The sequence below is a fragment of the Ochotona princeps genome, chromosome 3 (genome assembly GCF_030435755.1).
Source record: "Ochotona princeps isolate mOchPri1 chromosome 3, mOchPri1.hap1, whole genome shotgun sequence".
NCBI lineage: Eukaryota > Metazoa > Chordata > Mammalia > Lagomorpha > Ochotonidae > Ochotona > Ochotona princeps.
The window spans coordinates 114,425,428-114,447,819 of record NC_080834.1 but is presented as its reverse complement, the minus strand read 5'-3'; the positions used below and the strand labels follow the sequence as shown (position 1 = coordinate 114,447,819).

Here is a 22,392-nt window from a genome sequence, read left to right as displayed (position 1 = left end):
CTCCACCTTTCCAAAAACTAGATTAGAAGAATAAAAAGATATACTAGTAGGAGAGGAAAAGGGCATATAAAAATAAAAAGTGAAGTTTTCAGAGTGGTTAGAGTGTGACAAGTAAATGCATATTTTTATGAGTGTGGCAAATGAATATTTTGAAGTTTGGAGAGTAAGATGTAATATTGCTTGTGCCTTTAAAATCACAGCACTGGGCTGGGAATTTGACACAGTGGCTAAAATGTCTCTTGGGATACCTGCACACAAAACTGAAATGCCCGAGCTTAAGTCCTGGATTTGCTTTCAAACCCAGTTTCCCACCAGTGCTCATCCTGGGAGTCAGCAAGTGGTGGTGATCGCTGAGCTAGTTCAATCCCTGCCGCCCACACAGGTGACCCAGACTTAGTTCAAGATCGATGGCTTTAGCCTTGCTCGGTCCTGGCTGCTGGAAACCTTTACAGAATCGATCAGTGGGTAGAAGACCCTTCTGTCTTTAAAATAAATAAAAGTAAAAATAATAATTTTAAAACCTTTGGTGGGAATTTATGACAATCACCAAATAAATTCTTTAAAAAAATAAAGTAAAGGCTTGTAGATGGGAGTGGAGGCAACCTCTTTTTTGTTCTCCCCTACAAACTGCTGCCCACTTCACCCCAGCTGGGTCGGTTCATACCAGAGTCACGGGTCTCTAAGAAACGTGGGATTGTCTTAGAGACACTTTGCTGTCTGAGATGTTGATGTCTGGGCATCATTGAGCATCACTGTAAACCCCCTGAGCTGCTGCTCGCTTCTGCAGCAGTGAACATCAGGAGAATGGCTGTGCTTGCAGCTTAGCAACAGGTTTGCTTTTCTGTGTATAACATGGTAGTGCCGGTGATTTGGGAATTCGATCTAAAGTCTCTGGGTAGTTTGAGACATAATGCTTTTCACTGTGCACTTGAAAAACCTCTAAAACTACAGATTCTTGCCTTCAGTTTTTCATCTGAACATGAGTTGGCTAAAATCAGCTCAATCCACCAGCCGTGCTGGTCCAATTTACCACTGACTTTCACCCACAACCACAAGTGACTTGATAGCCTAGGCCATTTATACATTGTGCATAAACACATAGCTTTTCTTCATTATGTATCTTTTGACAATGAAAGAGAAATGCCGAGGGGCAACACATCCTGCCGGCACTTCAGATTTCACCTTGGGGCTGATAATCTTAGTTTGACAGGCATCCTTACGTCCAAACAGCCCCCAAATCAGATGCTACTAAATCCTTGCCCAAACTGCTCCTGCCAAGGCTTCGCCATCTTCACTCTCCCTCTTTTTAAAAGGGTCTCTCCCTTTCCATCCTCTGACTGCCAGGCACATCCTCAGCTCCAGGTGACGGCTGATCCTTTTCCTGGCCAATCTTCCCATCTCTTCCTCTCTCTAAAGTGACCACTCACACATTTCTTTTTGGAAGAGAATAAAAGCAATTAAGTGACTAAAAAGTTCTTTTATCATGATCTGTCGTCTGTGGAATCCCCACTGTAACCTCTTTTCCCGAAATGTTACAGAACGTGGAAATTATCCCATCAGAAAAAAAGGTAAAATTAGCCGTTGGTATGCTGTAAATATTTTTATCTTTTTTATGATAACCTCTCTCTCATGGTTATGAAGGTGCCCAGCAAGTCTCTTCAGTTTGACGTGAAATTACAGGCTATGGTAATTACAGGATATAGACTTTTTTCCTTAATCAAATAAATTTTTATAAAGCAATTACTTTAGAAAAATAAAGCATCCATCTGATTGTTGCTATTGTTGTTCAAAACATTCCTCACAGGCTATTGGGAGGTTTAACAGTAGAAAATCTCTACTTTCCTTGAAACTTGAGAAGCTTAGTGGTAAGAGTGCAAGTTGAAGACCCAGGGGCATGGTTAGAGTCTCAGTGCCACCAGCAACAGCTGCGTGACGTGTTGACATTGTTTGAACAGTTGTCCCCCACCAAGCTCAGGAGATTGCCCCATATTCCCACCAAATCTTATGTTAATGTTACCAAGAGAGCGGAAACTCAATCCAACTCAAGTATTGAGAGATAGATACTTGGGCAGCGAACACTCCCTGCCAAATGGACCCATTCACCCTTGGATAAAATTACCTAATCTCATTAGGCCTCAGTTGTACCAGCCTTAGATTGGAGGTTAATTACACATCCAATCCCAAAGGTTAATGTGAATACTGAATGCTGTAACACAGGTAAAATAAAGAACCTATGATGTGGAAAGACTCAAAAACTATTTGGCTATCTTTTCCAGTTAATCAACAACCCCTGTTATCAATTAGAAAGCTCTTATATCTTGCAAGAATAAACCAATATTCTTGCAAGGTATGCAAAGTGAAATGAAACTACAACAAAACTAAATTCACAGGCCAGACACAATGGCTTAACTGGCGAATTCTCCCCCCCTGTGAGCACTGTGATCCCTTATGGGTGCTGGTGTCTCAGCTGCCCCACTTTCCATCTAGCTCCCTACTTGCGGCCTGGGAAAGCAGTCAAGGATGGCCCAAAGCCTTGGGACTGTGCACCCACATGGAAGACCTAGATGAGTCTCCTGGCTCCTGGCTTCAGAATGGCTCAGTTCTGGCCACTGTGGCCATTTGGGGAGTGAACCAGCTTATGGAAGACCTTTCCGTCTCTCTGTATAAATCTGCCTTTCCAATATAATTAATTAATTTAAAAAAAGCCCTTAAATTCATATTACATTTCTGGATTCCTTTTATTATCATGAATATTTTGGGTGGGTGTGTTGCCAGATCACGGATAAGGAATCCAAACTCTGATTCCAAGCACGAGTCAGGCACAGGTGTTTGGCAGGGCAGCTCTAGGCGTAAGTATCTTAACCAGGTGCCCATATGTCCTCCTGTGGGTTTGGAGGAAGGGTTAGTGATTAGTGCAGAACAGTTTGCTTTCCTTGGTGATTACGCGAATGATCTTAGGTCAGCAAGGGTTGAACACCAGATCAGAACATGGAGGCTGTGCAAAGGCACGCTTCTGCTAAAAAGCAACCAGAGGGGAGTGCGGCAAGCAGAGCTATTGCTGAAGGAACTGGTGTAAGGCTTGATTCCAGTGCTGGCAGAAAAGCATTCAGCCCAGTTGATGGAGCTGGCAATTTCAAGACAGCTCTCCCTGGGGTGGGGAGGGCCTGGAAGGAGGCCTGTGTTCCTTGGGCAGGCATGGCTGATGGCTGACTGCCATTTCTTGCCATCTGCTTTGAGCTGTATTTTATTCTTCTTCCAACAGCCAAAATCATCTTTGCTGTTAAGAATGTGACTTTGAAAGCATGATCTGGAGTCTCAGGAGAGCACAGAACAGAGCTGTGTAGAAAGGGAGAAGGTGCAGCCTCACAAGATGGCACCTCACATTTCCTACAGAATGGATGGTGGTCAGACTGCATGATGAATGTTTTAATTCTCCCCTGATTTTGCCTAGGAACAGAAAGCTCAAGGTCTAAAGTTACTGAGCAGAAGAATATTTTAAATTACAATTAGCATAGGAGATGAGTGGTAGTGTGGAGCTCAAGGAAGGAGAAATAGATAAAGCCTGTTTTCCACAGTACATGAAAAACACTGCAAGTGGGAATGAAAGACACCCATAGTATTTTGAAATGCGGTTGTCAAAGCAAATGAGATTATTGAGAAATTAGAGCCAAGGATACAACATTTAATTGTAAATTTGAAGAACTCATTTTCCATTTTCTACAAGTTGCCTGAAATTGCCAGTCTGTGATGTGCCTTGGAAACCTATAAGCCTAAGGTGCCATAGACAACAGATGTACTCATGCCATCTTTCTCCTGTCCTACCTGGAGAAGAACTGTGAATTGTCCATCACGGAATATCCTTTTATCCTGACAGGCTATTATTTTTATATATTTTTTGCATTCCTTTTTTTTTTTAGAAAGGCAGACTTCCAGAGAGAAGAAAGGACAGCGACAAAGTCCTCCATCCACTAGTTTATTCCCCAGATGCTGTAATGGCCAGAAATAAGCCAATATTAAACCAGGAGCCAGGAGCCTCTTCCAGGCCTCCCATGCAGGCACAGGATCTCAAGACATTTGGCTGTCTTCTACTGCTTTCCCTGGTCACAAGCAGGGAGCTGCATGGGTAGAGGAATATCTGGGACATAAACCAATGCCCATGTGGGATCTTGGCACTTGGAGGTAGAAGACCAGCCAATTGAGCCAACATGCTGGGCTCTATGATTTTATATTAAATATCTATCTATCTCTATCTATCTATCTATCTATCTATCTATCTATCTATCTATCTATTTAGAGAGAATGAGAGACAGGCACACAGAGACAGAGGGATGGAGAAAGAGGGAAGAAAAACACAAGAACACCTTCACTTTCTATTCACTTCATAAATGCCCACAATGCCTCGGGCAAGGTCAAGACCCAAGCCAGGAACTCAATTCAGGTCTTCCTGAATCAGTGTCAAATCAGATTGAAAAGCTACAGCCATGGCCACTACCTCTCAGGGTCTGTGCAGCAGAAAGCTGAAGGCAGAGGCCAGAGGCAGTATCCAACCAAGACACCTCAGTATGGGACACAGCCGTATTAGTCAGTGTCTCAGCCACTAACCAGACTTAGTAATTTCAAAAGATCATATTTTTAAAGACAAATCAATATAATATAGAAGAATATGCTTTTCATGCTCCAAAACACTTTGAAAATTCTTACAGATATGTATGAAACTTGTGCTAAAGTAAATTAACAATGGAAATGAGTGAGGTCAAGGTACCGATTAGCGGATGACAGTACCAAGATTCACGATTCACTGGTCTACCTCCTGAGCTCATTTGCCAATGTAGTTGAGTGCCTTAATCTTATGAAAAGTTAATTTTTCTGTTTTGCCAACTGTTCTTTACAGATAACAGACATGCCTGCAATAAGGAAATGCAAGAAATGACAAAAAGATGCAGAATTTTGTGAAGTAGGCATAAACTGTCCCAATAAGAATTGGGAGGATGGGTCCAGTTGTAAGAAATCTGTGTGTGTGCGTGTATGTTTAACTGTAAATAAGGCTGTTTTTAAGTCATCTATGAAACAGATCCTATGGTGACTTTCTTTTAAAAAGTACATGAGAAAGCACACCATCTTGGTTGGGTCTTGGAGTCATATTTGGGGCATCTTAAAACCTAAGTGACTGGGCCCAGCTCCAGGAAATTCACACCCTGTGGTCCTAAAGGACGGAGTCAAACTCTCTTTATTCTGGAAAAGCCCAATGGTGATTCCCACATGTAGTCAATGCAGAGAGAAATTGTACGCGGCAGGAGGTTGGGGAATGCTGTGGTGCGCCCTAAATGCCCTTATTACCAGACCAAGATGACACAACCCCCAGCTGCCACAGGGAATGACAGCTCTCCGGGTGCCCTCCATGGGCACCTGCCTCCCTCCCAAACGCCTCCACGCCTAGGGGGTCACTCTGTATCCAAACACTGATCTACGGAAGAGGAAGGAATCACAAAAGCCCCAAGCACCTGCCTAAAATTGAAAAAACCCAGAACAGGTCAAGAATATCAACATATTGAATGTAAGTGGTATTAAGTGTTGAAATTCCCAACACTTATGCTCAAAGATTTGCTGTTAGTAGCTTAAATAATCACATAATTCTCCCTCTCTCATGCATATTGTTGCAAACAATTAACATACAGTAAATGGTGTATGTGCATGTGTGTATAAGATATGCATTTTGGAGACAGAGAGCGCTCCCATCTGTTGGTTCATTCCCAGTATGTCCACAATGGCCTTGTCCTTGCTGGCCAAAGCTGAAAATCAGAAGTCAGAATTCAATTCAGTTCTACCACACAGGTGTCAAGGACCAAAGTACTTATCTGGATGTGCCCTGGCAAGGAGCTAAAATTGGGAACTGGAATCAAGAATTGAACATCAGATACCGTACTGTGGGACATACGCAGAAATCAACATCTCAATAGTTGTTAAAATTCATATGATACAGCTATAAACTGAATCATATAAAACACCAATAGTTACTACTAACAGATGTCATCAAGTAGAACACTCCCTGCATATGATATGTGATAGACATCAAAGTACCACACGATGCTAGAAGTTAAAGAAGGCTTAAACTTTCCAAGTTGTAAATGGGTACTTCAAAAAGTTTATGAGCAAATAGAAGTCAAAGACAGTTTACTTTAAAGCAAAACAAATTTAAAATTCATGCAATCTTTTTTTCATAATACACATTTTATATTCAATGACTTAAAATAATAAAGCAGAACAGCTGATTTTGTTGCTTAAATATAAAGTTAAAATTAGTCTTGGGTGCTATTGTAACTCAGTAGGTTGTACATTCATTTGCAGAAGAATGAAGTTGGATCCCTACCTCACATCCCATGCAAAATAAATCAAAGACTTAAATGTCAGAGCCAAAAGTATAAAATTCTTAGCAGAAAATAGGCATAAGTATTCATGATTACATTTTATATATATATATATATACATATATATTATACATATACAATTTTCTTGCTCAAATAGAATTTTGACAAAGGCCAATCGGTTTTTCTTTCATCATCTGTGCATATATATATATATATAATATGTACAAAATTATATATATAAATTATGTATATATAATATTCTACTTGAACAAGAAAACAATATATATGTGTGTATGTATTATATATTTATAATATTGAAGCACAGATGATGAAAAACAGATTGGCCTTTGTCAAAATTAGAACTTTGATGTTTCAAAGGATACTATCAATAAAATATAAAGATAACTCACTAAGAGAAAATCCTTGCAAACCACTTATCTAATGTGAGACTTGCAGCCAAAATACATGAAGAACTCCTACAATTCAGCAGTAAAAAGTCAAATACAGATAATTCATATGTAGTTAATACGCAAATAAGCAATTAGCACACAGATGCTCAATATCATCAGTCATAAGTTAAGCTCTAATTTAAAACACCAAGAACTATTCTCTCACAAAACTAGAATAACTATAACAATAGTAACAATAATAATAAACACAGGTAGCAATTGGTTAATGGCGATGAGACAGTGGAACTAGAGTTCTCAAACTGTGGGAATAGAAAATGTTGTAGCTGTTTTGCAACACAGTTTGGCAATTCCTCAATGTGTAAAACATAGAGTTATCCTGTGACCCAGCAATTTCACCCCAAGAGGAACAAAAACATGTCTGCAGAAAAACTAGCACAGGATGTTTATAACAGCATTACTCATAATAGCTCCAAAGTGCAAACAATCCAAGTGTCCAGTAACTGATGAGTAATTAAACAAAATGTGTTATTCCCATAGGATACAAACTGTCTCATGGCTAAAAACCATGAAATACTGAACATTCCATAACAAAGATGCCATTTTACATATTATGCTAAGTGAGAGACATTGACTATAAAAGATCACATATTGCATGATTGAATTGACATGAAATGCACAGCCTAAACAAGTCTACAAAAAGAGAAAGTAGATTAGTAGTTACTGAAGTGAAGGAAAGGAAGGAATGGTTAATGACTGGTTATAAGTATGGCCTTTCTTCCTGGGGTGACGCAAATATTAACAAATCGGTTGGATGTGGCTATACACCTCTATGAGTATACTGAAAGCCAATGGATTCCAATGGCATGAATTCTACCGCAAAGAAACTGTTATTAAAGAAATAATCCCACGAGCTAGAGAAGTGAGGCAACTAGCAACGAGGATTTAAATATAACCCTTGGAAAAATATTATGTCTATTTGGCCTTGTTTTTCAAATGAGCAGAGCTCACTGTCTGCCATTAAATACATCAAATCACAAACCTCATGTGCGGGAAGGAGTCTAGCCAGGAAAAAATGATCGTACCCTGGAAGAATTTAGATTCCCTCAAAAAGAGACCAAGAAATGCTTAGCTACCAACTTCGAATGAAAAGAATCAATCACACTTCTGGCTGCACTGAAGGCAAGGCTGCGACAGAATGGCAGCAAGTTAAAAGTGGGTTTTTCATCTGCAGCAATGACTCCCACCAAAACGCCCCGAACACTACCTGTGTGCTTTCAGGATCCGCTGGGCAATGGCATCGCCCACCTTGTTGAACACAACTTTGTCATCAGCACAGCTTATGAAAAACTGGTTCTGGAAGAAACACACAACATACCTACATAAGGCTTTCTCTACTTGAGCAAAGAAACAGTGAATAGTTAACATTACACAGGCATTCTGAAGAAATGAGAGCACCCCAGGCCCAACCACTGACATCCTATCCAGTAGGTCAGTGACACCAAGCCAAAGAAGGCTCATGTCACCAGGGGCCGTGCGCATTTCTGGATCACCTCACACCTCACATTTGAGTCAGAAGGACACATTGTGCAATTTGGCCATGGCTGACTTTCTGATATATGTTTATGGAACTCTGGAAGCATTCCAATTTTAGTCAAATGGGGAAATTAGGTGTGTTTTTTGTTTGTTTCTTTATTGCTGAGATTCTGACACTATGTAAATGCTTATGACTTAAAAATCTAAGGCTGACAGTGTGACCACTGCTGGGATGCCATGTTGGAATGCCTGGATTCAGGATCTGGCTTTGTTTCCAGAACGATACAAGTCCAGCCCCTGTCATCTCCATGAGAAAGTGGTGGAGTTCCTGAATCCTGGCCTCAGCTTGGGCCAGCCTGGAAGTTGCAGGCATCTGGAAAGTGAACCTGAAAATGGAAGATCTCGCGCTCTCTCTCTCTTCCCTTCTTTCCTCTTCTCATCCCATCTTACTCTGCCTTTCAAATAAATACAAATTACATAGAGGTTTAAAACAACCTCTACTGACAAACATGTTATCTTGTCCTTGGTCCACTTTTTCGCAGTGTAGATGATGGAAACCTGTTCAAATGTTTCTCACCTTTTCCCCATGTGCTTTCAACCTGTCTGGTTTCTTTGGGTTTCTTATTATCCCTGAACTTTATTCTAAGGAGCTCCACACATCTCTTTGTCCAAGTATCCTGCCTATATAAAAAAATGCAAAAAGTAAATTTTCATTTTTTTTGTCTAAGTACTCCTGCCATCCATATACTTATAAAATATCCTTTAAAGCTATTATTGGACTATTAAGGTGACATGATTCTAAAAACAGTGTGAAAGACGGTTCTGCTGCATAAAGGAGTATTAGGAAAGAATACTGGATGTTCAGAGAGAACACAGTCTGTTATGATGCACATGTATTTCATAAAAATAAGGTAGAGGAATAAATAAGCTATGAGCTCAGAATGGTCGCCACCCTGTGCACCACTGTTTTGTATTACTTTGAGTCCTTACACCTGATTGCACACGTTTGTAAACTGCCTGCATAGACACACTTACAGGAAGACTGCTGCACACCCACCTGAGAATGCAGTTTTCCCATCAGGCGCCAAATAATCAAAGTCACAGTGGCACCAAAACCACGCATTTTGCTTTGTTATTGTTTTTTTCCTGAACTCATAGAGAAGCCCAGCACAGTTTAAGTGCTGTAAGCACAGACTGGCCACGCATCGCATCCCTTCCGTCTGTGTTCAGAAGAGCAAAAGAGAAGCTCAACACTGACCTTGGCTGTATCAACAAGCTGTGCACCTAAGGGCAGTCCTGACCCCATTCGAGGCTATGCTAGCATTCAGTGGCAGGCTGATACTAATGCTGCGAAAATAGGTGAAGAAAATAGCTGTGATTCACAGATGAGCCAGCCTGGACAACCTACTCTTGTATATCATCCAAATCAATCGTACTATTAGTACAGGGCAGACACTGTGGCGCCTCAGGATAAGCCACCATTTGGGAGACACGCATTCTCTATCAGAGTGCTGGTTTGAGACAGTGCCGCTCTGCTTCTGCTTCAGCTTCCTGCGAATGTTTCTGGGGAACATAACATGACAACTCAAGCATCTGAGTTCCTCCCACCATGGAGGAAGACTTGGTTAGAGGTTCTGGCTCCCGGCTTCAGCCTGGTTCAGACTTGACTATTTGGGGGAGTGGATCAGCAAAGTCCTCCTTCTCTCTCTCTCTGCTAATCTGTTTTTCAAATAAAAAATTTAATATACATATGTATGTATGTATACATGTACACACATACAGCACTGCTCAAGTCCAGACTTTCTGCACTAAATCCTTTTTATATTGTATGATCCCACTGAGGATACCACCTGGCATTTAGATTGATAACTTTTTTTTCAGATTTTTATTTTAAAGAGAGATTTACAGAGAAAGGCAGAGACAGAGAGAAAGATCCTCCATCTACTGGTTAGCTCTCCAAATGGCCACAGTGCCCAGAACTGAGCCAATACGAAGCCAGGAGCCAGGAGCCTCCTTTGGGTCTCCCGCATGGGTACAGGGCCCAAAGTTTTGGGCCATCCTCTATTAATTTCCCAGGCCTCAAGCAGGGAGCTGGATGGGAAGTTGAGCAGCTGGAACATGAATTGTACTTGGAGAAGGATTAGCCAATTGGGCCATCGTGCTGGACCGAAGGTTGATAACATTTTAAAACAGCCTTCTTTCGCCAGGCCTGCAAAACAAATACACCCTTTCTTGCTTCCCTTTAATGAATTGCCACTGTATGAAAGGAGAGAAGGTCAGAACTCGAGAGGAAGGAAAACAGGGCAGGAAAAGTTCATTCCAATCAACCACCTCCCTTCATATTAATTTTTATTAGATAGAAAAGTAAAAAAATAGAATAAACAAGGGCCATGTGCTCTGACTCATTTTTTCCATTCTTGTGACTTTTTGCTTTCTCACGGTTTTTTAAGTGCTCTATTTTTGCATTCACTTTGAAGTGTAATTAAAGTTGCCAAATTAAACTCACTGTCCCCAGATTTTCTTAAGAACTGTAAATACAAATTATGATCTGAAAACACTTTAAAAAGATTTAAGAAGGTGGTACCAGCCTTTAATATTCATATCTTCCTTTCCCAGAATCTTGTTCTTGCCACCTTCTATTCCAACATACCCAAATCAGTCTCATCCAACAGTTTCTATTTAGCAACTGACCCCTGTAAACGTTCTTGTGAAACAGTTCAGTGCTTACACTTAAACCCTACAATCTGAGTCAAATCAAAATTTAAACCTCTTTGTTGGGACAATCTGGCTAATAATACTATAATAAATTGATGTGTTTAATAGTAAGGACTTGAGAGACTGCCATTATAATCTTTTTATTATTATTATTGTTGTTGTTGTTGTTGTTGTTGTTGTTGGAAAGTCAGATATAGAGAGGAAGAGAGACAGAGAGGAAGATCTTTCGTTTGACAATCCACTCCCCAAGTGGCCTCAACAGCTGGAGCTGAGCCATTCTGAAGCCAGGAGCCTCCTCTGGGTCTCCACATGGGTGCATGGTTCCTTGGCTTTTGGCCATCTTTGATTGCTTTCCCAGGCCACAGGCAGGGAGCTGGATGGAAAGTGGGGCCACCAGGATTAGAACTGGCACCCGTATAGGATCCCAGCACATTCAAAGTGAGGATTTTAGCCACTAGGCTACCACCCTTAGAATCTTGAGTTAATGACAATTCAGAATGAACTTTAGGCATGCTGCAGGTATCAGAAAGGGCAGGTAACCAGCCTACTAGTTAACTGCTGGTTAAGATGCCAGCGTCCCATCTCAGAGTCCTAGGTTTGATTATTGCTTCTGGCTCCTGAGTCCAACTTCCTGCTACTGTAGATCCTAGACAGTGGCGATGGCTCAAGTAGCTGAGCCCTTGCCACACACACAGGTCACCTGGCTCTCAGCTAGAGCCTGGTTCAGATCCCATCACTGTGAGTATGTAAGGGAGTGAGCAAGATGGGAGCTCTCTTTCATTTTCTCTTGCTTCTTCCATCCCTCCTGCCCTACTCACCTCCCTCTAGGTCTCTTAAAATAAGAGGCTTTGGGAGGTACAACTCACTGCCTCTCCAGTATCTGCCCCACCCAAACACACACGTCCTGCAATGGCAGGTGCCGACTTTCAGAACTCTGCAGCTTGTGCACCATACCTGTGGGCTGGCAGGCTTTCAGAACTTCCATGGAGAGAACTCACCTCAATATAGATATAGTGCTTGCTGTTCTCTATCACATTGACATAAGCGGTGTGGATGGACTCTTCATGGTACTTGATTCCAGCAGACCAGTCAGCAGCAGACCGCAGCAACTGCACAGCAGCAAAGAAGGAAGAAGCAAACATCAGACAGTGAAGACAACAAGGGGCAGAAGAACTCAATGAGGTCATCCCTGTCTCTTCTAAACAACTGACAGATGACAACTGTTTGCTGCATGTGGGCCACCAGGAGATGGGGAAGGTGCTGAAGATGGGCTGAAGGGAATGGTCCTTGGACGTAGTCAGCTGGAAGCCAGATCCTGAGTATACTTTCTCGACCCAGAGTTATTTTCACCCAAAATCAGAAACCACACTTTGTGGTCTCTCCAGGGAGTATTTCAGAAGTCCCTCTGGTGTAGGCATGAGTGAGATAACCAATTGTGCTCTGACTGTATGACAGTTTCACAATCATATCAGAATGCCCACTGTGTGGGTGTATTTATTAACAGTGCCCATGTCACCCTCAAAGGTGTCCTGTTTGGGACCATATGATCCGATCAACCTAGCTCAGAGTTAAAAATATGATTACCCTTTTCCTCCCAAACGTACATTGTTCAGAATAATAAACTTCCAAAGAGTTTATTTAAGTATACGTAATCTTGGTTCTGCCTTCACTTGGCTGTGTGATCCCTGGCATATCACTTTAACTCTAAACTTTCTCACGGTGGTAATAATAGAAACCTCATTGACAACAAGAACATTAATGCTCGGAGAACAGAAGTGACTTGCATGGTGTCACAGGGGAGCCAACGTTTGCACCCCTTTCTCTTCTCATTCCAATATCACATGTATGTCCATCAGGCCACACTGTTTTGCCACTTCATCCATCTGTGTGTCATTCATGTTATCCCGTTGCTCAGCTTAGCGATCAAAGCCAGCCTAGTGTGTTTCCTCTAAACCATTTGCAATCCCCAAAACTCCACTGACTGGGGGAAAGGCATCGCCTTGTCCTAAGTCTTTAAGGTCAGTGATCTTGGGTCAGTTTTCAGCTTGTGTTTTTTTCTCCTCAAGAATCCCTATCTCACTTGGCATCTGATTCTATTTACTCTGGGGGTTTTCTCAGATTTTTCGCTTGCACACCGTCTTCCTCTGTTCAGGTGCACAGCAGCTCCTGCCTGGATTTCAGGGAGCACTTCCTGCTCAGACAGCCGAGTTCCAGTTACACTTCAAGGAAGGGCTGCACTGCCTAGGTTCAAAGCCCATCAACAGCTGCTCACTGGCTGATGATCCTGGTCATATCCTAACCTTTTTGTGCTTCAAATGCACATACTAGAAAAAGAAGTAACTATCTTGTGAGGTTGTAGACTGCACTAAACGGATTACTATGAAGAGTATAGTGGGAGGCCTGATACCTTCGAAGTGGTATGGAATTGATATTGTCGATGAGAGTATTGGAACATGCACTAAGCTATGGCAATCGTGTCAGCAACATGGCAGAGCAGAAGGCAGAAGAGTGGATTAGAAGATGCAAAGACCTTCTCAGCACTGACCAACTAGGGCTGTCATTTTATTTTTCAGTATTTTAGCAGGGACTGCCAAAATAGAATGAAAGTATTTTAAAGTAAAATAAAATAAAATATTTATACTGGAATTCAATAGGTGCTCAGTAAATTGTTAGGAAATTCTCTTAAATACTATGAAATTGCAGAGGAATCACTGTAAAAATAGACATGCTGTTCTTGATTTGATTCGAATGTTGAAACTGTCCCTTCATGAGGTCAACTGAAATGGACAATAAAATGAAAAGAATCTGACTTTGCAACAAAAATAAAAATAAATCTTCCACAAAAGAATGAAAAGAATGTCCTCACAGGTACTAGGAACATACAAAACGATCCAATACACGATCCATTTTTATCACTGCTATATATAAAATGTTGTGTACAATTCTTAATGACTTTATAAACTATATCTGTAAAGCTCCCAAAGCTGAAAAATAAGTGTCTGCCAAAAGTTACTATTTATACATCCTTATCAATATTGGTTCTTTATCTAGCATAGAATATACAAAATATCTCCCCTCAATGTGCTTGACTTTGTCAGATGAACACGTGCAGTAAAAGTGGAAATTTCAACTGTGATCATGAATAGTCAAACATCACTCATATGGAAAATGAGATCAAATGACCTACACTTTGTAAATTTCTTGATTTTTTTACAACATTCACTAAGAACTAGATCATTGTTTATCTGTTAGAAATAAGGAAGCTTGAATAAAAAAATTTCGATTCTTAGTCCATTAAAACTAGTGTGGAATTTTGATTCTAACAAGCCTGGGCTTGAACATGCAGGCGGCCCTAAGAAGATTCTGATGATGCAGAACTCGGTCTAATTCTCTACGGCTCTGGAAACAATCTAGAAAATGGCAGAATACCCTGGAAAGTGTGATCCTGCATATGTGATCATGTACTTGTTTTATGCCTATTAGGGTTTTCATCACAAACAATTCATGGTTAGTCTCCTCCATGCACAGTGGAGAATTCTTTCCCAGTCCTCACTTAAAACCCACCATGAAGAAAACAGCAGAAAAACACAAAGTGCTAATGCTGGTACCTTGCTCTTAGTCACAGACATTCTATATACTTATATCTATAAAAACTTACAGGCAAAATTCATCAACCATCTTTTGTAGTAACACGTTAAGTCTTCCCCTCATCCTAAAACCTTTACTTTCTTCCTTCATTCTCAAAATATGCTCTGTTTCAAATATTTAATGAACTCATTCACATAAATGCAAATTACAATTTTCTTTTTTTTTCATTTATTAAAATTTTTTAATGAAAGCCTACTATGCTTATAAATTGCAAAACTTAAGGCTGTTTAAGATGCCAACACTCCTGGCTTACTATCACAATAGTTCACCATACTTTTTAAAAAATTATTTATTATTTTTAATTCATTAATTACATTGTATTATGTAACACAGTTTCATAGGTACTTGGATTCTCCCCACCCCTCCCCAAACCCTCCCACCATGGTGGATTCCTCCACCTTGTTGCATAACCACAGCTCAAGTTCAGTTGAGATTCCCCCATTGCAAGCGTATACCAAACATAGAGTCCAGCATCTTATTGTCCAGTCAAGTTCAACGGCTTCTTAGGTATACCCTTTCTGGTCTGAAGACAGAGCCAGCAGAGTATCATCCCAGTCAATTGAAAGCTCCAACATACCATCAGCAAAAATTTACATCATTATGGAATTCATTGACATAGTAATGAGTAACCAGTAGGTCAAGTCTAATTGATGCAGAGTGGCTTCCTGGACAGGAATGATGAAGAAAAAGTATTCTTGGAACTGGGTTCACTGGGGAAGAAATATGAGGCTGAAGACCAAGTGCTGCCATAGAGACAAGGATTCAGGTGACACATTTGCCATTTCCCAATGCAAGATGGCGGTCGATACCTCCTTTCCTGGGTCCATTATGGGCGAAAAGAAGACCACTTTATGTGTCAGCTCCCAGGATTCCATAAAGCACAGGTGGAGAGAGGCCTCCCTGTGCCTAGGACATCACAGGGGAAGGGAGGCCTCCTGCTGGGTTTCAGCAGGCTCCATTGTCTGAGCCTAAACCCAGACCTCTGATACACAATGAGGTCATTTAACTTTAAAAAGTACTTTAGTCAAACTTGAAATGTATCTTCCAAGTAATACAGGGACTGGAGATTATTATTCAATTACCATTTTTCTGATTAGTTAAAATCTTTTACAAGATCAACTGAAAACATTAAATCCTTTCTTGCTCTTCAGGAACCCTTGGAAGAACAGAACCAAGAGATTTTGTAAAAATCAGCTTGACTGCTTTAAATGTCTGAAGGTCCAAAAAGTTTTACCAACACATTTTGACTGGCATTCTTTTGGTTTAAATGTAAGAATCATGGGCCCCTGTTCTGTCAGTCTCCCTTATGATGTGTGCTGGTTCGAGTACTGTTCCACTTGTGATCCAGCTCCCTGCTAAAGTGCCTGGGAAAGAAGCAGAAGATGGCCCAAGTCCTTGGGTCCCTGCACCCACATAGTAGACCTGGATAAAGTGATTGGCTTCAGCCTGGCTCCATCCCGGCTGGTGTGGCCACTTGGGAAGTGAACCAGTGGATAAAGATCTCTGTCTGTCTGTCTGTCTGTCTCTCTCCAATTCTGCCTCTCAAATTAATAAAATAAATCTTTAAAAAAAGACAGAAAGGATTACTTTCTTTTTTTTCTTTACTGACCTAGCTAACCTGTCAAATCTCAAGTTCCCCCATCTACATGCTAAAATGCAGTTACTGTGCTGTGCCAAAAGTGTGCCAGGAATCAAATCTATACCCAAATCTCACCCAAATGTCAACATGGAATAAACACTTTTAAAGTATACAAAAACAGCATATTTCTGATTTTACGGCTTAACCTCAAAATTGTAACTAAGACTATTCATTTTCCTTTATATTATGTCCTATGTTTCAACTTACAATATCACCTCCCTCTTAACCCACAAGCTGCAGTCCTCTTACATACTATGGGCCCAAGTCAAATATATAGATTAAGTAACAAACAACTGTTCTGGAAGGAAAATTTTCAGGAGTTTACTAGTATTTATTCCAAGGTCTTTTATTTTTAATCCTGTCACTGCATAACTTGTATTTGCTATAAATTCCATGAACATCTCCATTTCTTCCCAGTTCCTAGGCTTCTAAGTCAATCTTGGAACGAAGACAACTGGTTTGTAATAAAGCATTTCTCCTGTGTCCTGCAACAGAGGCCGTCTCCATGGAGATGCCCGGAGAGGAAAGGAGGTGGGGAGAGAAGCAAGGTACTCCAGAGGTGGGCCTTCTTCTTCCATGCTAGCTCTCTATTTAAATTATTTTTATTAAATAGCAACAAATATTATCTTTACTAAAATCCATCATACCAGTTTTCCATCAAATTTTAAGGAAATACAAAGTCTTAAATATTTTTACTTTGAAAGATACGTATCATCATAAACAAAATGGGAACAGGGAAAATTAAAACGAGGAAAAACACACGACAACATCACTCAGTGACATCAACTGCTAAATTATAATTATCTTCATATTTATTATAACTGTATAATTATCTTTATATTTATGTATTTTGCATTTTCTCTGAAGTTTTCCTTGACTTTTTTAATTTTTATTTTTCATGACACAATCCCTTAGGCTTTGGGATTTCCCATTCTCCTCCCGACCCCCAACTGTTCTCCCCTATATTATAACAATAGTATAGTTCTTCAATAGCAGTCACAAGTCCATCATTTTTATATTTTTTTCTGTTCTCCATTGTAGGTGTGGACAATGGTAGAAAGTCCAGCATCCTATTGCCAGGATACATGTAACAGTTTCATTGGGAGTCCATCTGCTATTCAGGAGTAGAAATGCATACTGCAACATATTCTTGTCCCCATGACTCAAAGAACTGATCTAGCTCAGAAGTCAGCCGCATCCTGCCAAGATTCCCTAGGTTTAAAGAGAGTTTTATGTATTCTATTTACGAGACAGATATAGAAATTCAGACACATAAAGAGCTCAGAGCAAAGATTGAGACAGAGTGAGAGAATGAGAGAGAAAGAGAGAAAGAGAGAGAATGAGAGAAAGAGAGAGAATGAGTACTCCCACTTGATCATTCACTCAAGAAAAATCCAGAGCAGCCCAAGCAGAGAATATGGGACCTCTGCCCGGCTCTTCCCCAGAGTTGGAAAGCATTCATTCAGCTGGGTCATCATCAATCTCTGAGACTACACTGGCAGGAAGCTGGATGCAAGAACTGTATCCAGGACCCGGCACAATAGCTCAATTGGCTAATTCTCCCCTTGTAAGCACCAGAATCTCATATGAGCACTGATTCGTGTCCTCACTGCTCCACTTCCCTTCCAGATCCCTGCTTATGGCCTGGGAAAGCAACAGAGGATGACCCAAAACCTTGGGCCCTGCACCCTCGTGGGAGACCCAGAAGCTCCTGGCTCCTGGCTTCAGATTTGCTCAGTTCCCATCACTGCAATCATTTGCAGAAAGAACCAATAGGTGGAAGGTCTTTCTTTCTCTCCTTCTCTCTGTAAACCTGCCTTTCCAGTTAAAATAAATCAATTTTTAAAAGAAAAAAAAAAAGGATTCAAACCCAGGTTCTCCAACATGGGACATGGACATTTTAAAACACTAGGCTTCAATAATTCCTTTTCTGCAGCTGAGTGCACCTCCTCACTCATGACTATTCACATAGCGTGATTCCAATGCTTGAACAAAAGGAAAGCTCATGGGATGATGCTGACAGGACAACTTCACATGAATGGGAGGAAGGTTCTAGGAAAAAAGGTACAGTTGGGGACTGTAAGGAGGTAGAATAGAAGGAGAGCTGTGGTCGGATTTGGGGCTGGGGCAACAGAAGATGACATTAAAAGGCAAACATGACACACAGCTTTGCCTCATTGGAGCTCTCGTGTTATAACCAGCGTGGGTCTTACTGGGAATGCTCTCCACCCCAGACAATTTCCACTTAGCACAGACTCTTCCTCACCTCTCACTGTGCTTTTGCCCTCTCAAAGTGGCAGCTTCCTCACCTGTGCAGGTAGCGGCTGTGGGGCAGGTGCTTGGCACAGCAGCTGGAGAGAAGGCTCAGGACTTGTCAGGACTCTATCAGAGCACCTGGTGCCCAACCTGATGCTGCTTCTGATTCCTGCTTCCTGCTCAAGCACATGCTGGGAGGCAGCAGGTGCTGGCTAGGGTAGACGGGGCCCTGCTACACATGTGGGAGAACTAGATGAAGTGGTTACATAACCAACCCTTAGTTTCAGGGTGATCGAACCTTGGATGTTTCAGGCAAATGTGGGGGAGTACACCAGCAGATGGTTGAGTGATAATTCTCCCTCTCCCTCTTACAAACAGAATAAAAATTTAAAAATTTAAAAATAGAGCCTCGAGAGGAATACAGCTGATAAACCAGTATATTGGAGGGCCTGATGCAGTGGCCTAGTGGCTTAAGTCCTCACCTTGAACGCACCAGCATCCCATATGGACATCGGCAGTCCTGCTTTCCATCCAGCCCCCTGCTTGTGGCTTGGGAAAGCAGTTGAGGATGGCCCAAAGTCTTGGTACCCTGCATCAGTGTGGGAGACCTGGAGGAAGTTCCTGGCTCCTGGCTTTGGATTAGCACAGCACTGGCCATTGCAGTCACTAGGGGAGTGAATTATCATACAGAAGATCTTCTTCTCTGTCTCTCCTCCTCTCTGTATATCTGATTTTGCAATAAAAATAAATAAATCTTTAATTTTTTTAATTAAAAAAGAAAACGGTGTTTGGGGGGGGTGGGGAAGCGAAGTAATCCACAGGAGCTTAGCACAGGGCAGAGCATGGAGCGGAACCTGTGAGATCACACACACGTCTGTGGAGACAGGCCCTCAACCGAGTGTCGCTGCAGGAAGGACTGGCCTGTGAAGGTAAAGCTTCCTTTCCTTCCAGAGAAAGGAAGTGGATGGCTTCCCCTTTCACCTACCCACCCACTCACATCAATCCACAACATGAGGCATCCTGCCATCCACTGAACTATAACATATCTTCTGGGACATCATTTCCACCTTACCCAAGGGCAGGACAACTTTTCCCCAGAGTATACCCTGGTTGCCTGGTGCGCTTTCCTTCTCCACCCTCCTTCTGTTGCGTACATTCATACACACAGGGTTGAAGATATAAGTCCAGGAGCATTAGTTCTTTCAGTCCAGACAGGATTTTCTGCAGAGTTGGCTGACTCGATGACAAGGATCAGTGACCTGGGTGGATTCCACATTGGTGGGGATACCTTAGGTCTTTTCCTTCACCTTCACAGACATACCACTTGTCTGTTTGGATCCCACATCTTCAATAGCCATGAAAGCATTCAGGAGCCCAGTGTCGTTTCAGAACCTTCTCTCTTACTTCCTCCAGGAGGCATGCCTCTTCTGGCCATGCGTTCTCTGAGCACTTGACCAGCTTTTGAGAATGTCCAGCCTGGAGGGTGAACACCCAAGGTTATGTTTAAAGTCCTGGGGGAAGCTGCTGATGTCAGCTCTTGATGACCTTTGCAGCAGCGACTCAGCTGACAGGCCGGACCTCTCCCACCTTAGCTCTCCTCTCTGGCAGGCTGTGTCACCCTGCCATGGAGCCACCACCAGGGTGTGCCCAGTGCTTGTAAATGCAAAAACTAAAGACCTGGTCTCTTCTCTGCAGAAGACAGAATAAGGTGGATTTTATCTATGATTTGCTTTTGTGCAATCAAATGCCCTTTTTCTCCACTTTAGCAAATATGAAAGGCCTTCAAAAAAGTTTATTTAAGGTATAACTGAAAGATGATGTGCATTTTTATAAACTTTTTTTCATTAAAATCCTTTGGAATTTGAGAGGCAGGAAGATACACATAGCTACACACATACTACTCCCAACCACTGATTGACTTAGCAAATAACCAGAAGCTAGTAGCTCAATCCGGGTTACCTTTATTGGTGAAACCAGATCCAACTGCTTGAGTCATTACGGCTGCCTCCCAGAGTGCACATTAGCAGGAACCTGGAGTCAGAAGCCAGAGCCAGGATGGGAAACCAGGCTGTGTAATACGCTACGTGGGCAGCCCAAGTGGTTGCATAACTAGTTACCAAACACCTCTCCACAAAGCCTTCCAAGGTAGAGTATAAAGATTTTTATCCAGAATTCATCTCGCAGTCTATCCAGAGAGATGTTGGCTCCCTTGTTACAACCTCTGAAACCCCAGGGAAAATTTGCAGGTTGACAGAAGACCAACTGCAGAGCACTCTGTTAAGGGCTGTGCATGGAACGAATGCACCCAACACCACAGTGCTAAGAGGCACAACGCTATCATTATTATTTCTGCTTTATGGATGAAGGAAATAAGTACACAGAAGGGAACAAGTTCCCCCCAGGTTACACAGCTAGGATGTAGCAGAGCTGAGATCTTAGTGACCTGGTCCTAACAGCTACTTTTTATGACTGTATCATTTTGCTCCTTCACATTTAAGGAAGCTTGTGGCCTCTATATTATGGTATGACTATAACCTATGTTAAAAATCAAGAACCATACTCGGGGCTAGAATGTGTGAGGCATACGTGGACCAATGCCCTGACACTCTGACCCCATTGGACGGTTTAGAAGGGCCGGTGGAGTCTATGCAGGAGGCATGACAGTCTATAGGACGCTCTGGGCTGACCAGAGCAACCTCTGGCATAGTTAACACTGGCTGGCAACAGGCCTGGTTGGAGAGCGTGGTGGAGGCCTTGGCTGCGTGGAGCCTACCACTAAGGGGCACAGGAACTGGAGGGAGGCTGAGTTCTGGTCGGGTCACAGTTGTAATCCCTTGGCACAAATATCAATTCGGCTTTGACGCACCATGCCGGATTAGACCACAGCACAGTTTGGTGCTCTGGAGGACCAGGATAGACGTTGGACGGGCTCGGCTAGGCCTCAACCCCATCTGAGCCATATATGAGATATGCGTGGGTATGGACGAGCCGTGGCTGGGCTGAAACTCTCAACAGCAGGAACCAGAATGGATTGAAGAGCGGTGCTGGCCGAAGGACCTGCTGGAATGCGTGAAGCCCGACACCATGAAGGAGTCGGAGGGAGGAACCTGAACAGATCCTCTGACAGGACACTGACTCTACAAATAAACGCAAGAAGCATGGAGGTAAATAACCCAGAAGAGGCTTTGGAATGTGACCCACTGGAATACACTTGGCTCGGGTTGGGGCAGACCAGGCTGAGTCGGTTCACGTCATCCACTGGCAAGCCCAAGTGCTGAAACTGTGTGGGGGCCTGGCCGTGTTTGGTTGCGATAAAAAAAAAAAAAAAAAAAAAAAAAAAACAGTACAAAACACAAAATGCCAAGGTGAAATGGCCTGTGCTAGCAGGGAATGCAACACCCGACCAGCACTCCTCCCACTGGTTTAGGTGAGGGACGAGAGTGTGATGGGCAGAGCCGGGGAGAGATGCGATACTCATTGGTTCCAATAGAGGTCGGGGCTCAGAAGAGAACCAACCCAGGGGTTAAAACCATCAGCTGATCGGAGTGATGGACGGTGGCGGGCACTGTGCTTACTAGTAGTACATGTAGGAGCCTGGACTGGGAATGCCTCAAAGTTTTTTTTAGGGGGATTCCCCTGAACAAAATGGAGGAATCAAAGCATTAATCAAAAAAAGATGGAAAATGGAGTAGATGAATCAACCACCTCAGCTTTATGCTTGCAGCGGAAAACTGGACAAGGGGAAACCCTAAGACGGACTATGTCAATCAGTGGACTCTGCACCAGCCTCATCATACCTGGACTGTTGCTGATGATATGTTGGTGC

General features: G+C 42.2%; 1 protein-coding gene across 4 annotated transcripts in view; it reads right to left on the bottom strand.

Moving 5' to 3' along the window:
- PLD1 (phospholipase D1) overlaps window positions 1-22,392 on the bottom strand; it is a 242,839-nt gene that overhangs the window by 48,724 nt on the left and 171,723 nt on the right. For all 4 annotated transcript variants that reach the window (XM_058661105.1, XM_058661104.1, XM_058661106.1 and 1 more), the window contains 2 exons: window positions 12,022-12,132; window positions 8,040-8,128 (listed from right to left, as the gene is read on the bottom strand). In XM_058661105.1, coding sequence (XP_058517088.1) covers window positions 8,040-8,128; window positions 12,022-12,132 — 200 coding nt within the window. The remainder of the gene's footprint in view (window positions 1-8,039; window positions 8,129-12,021; window positions 12,133-22,392) is intronic.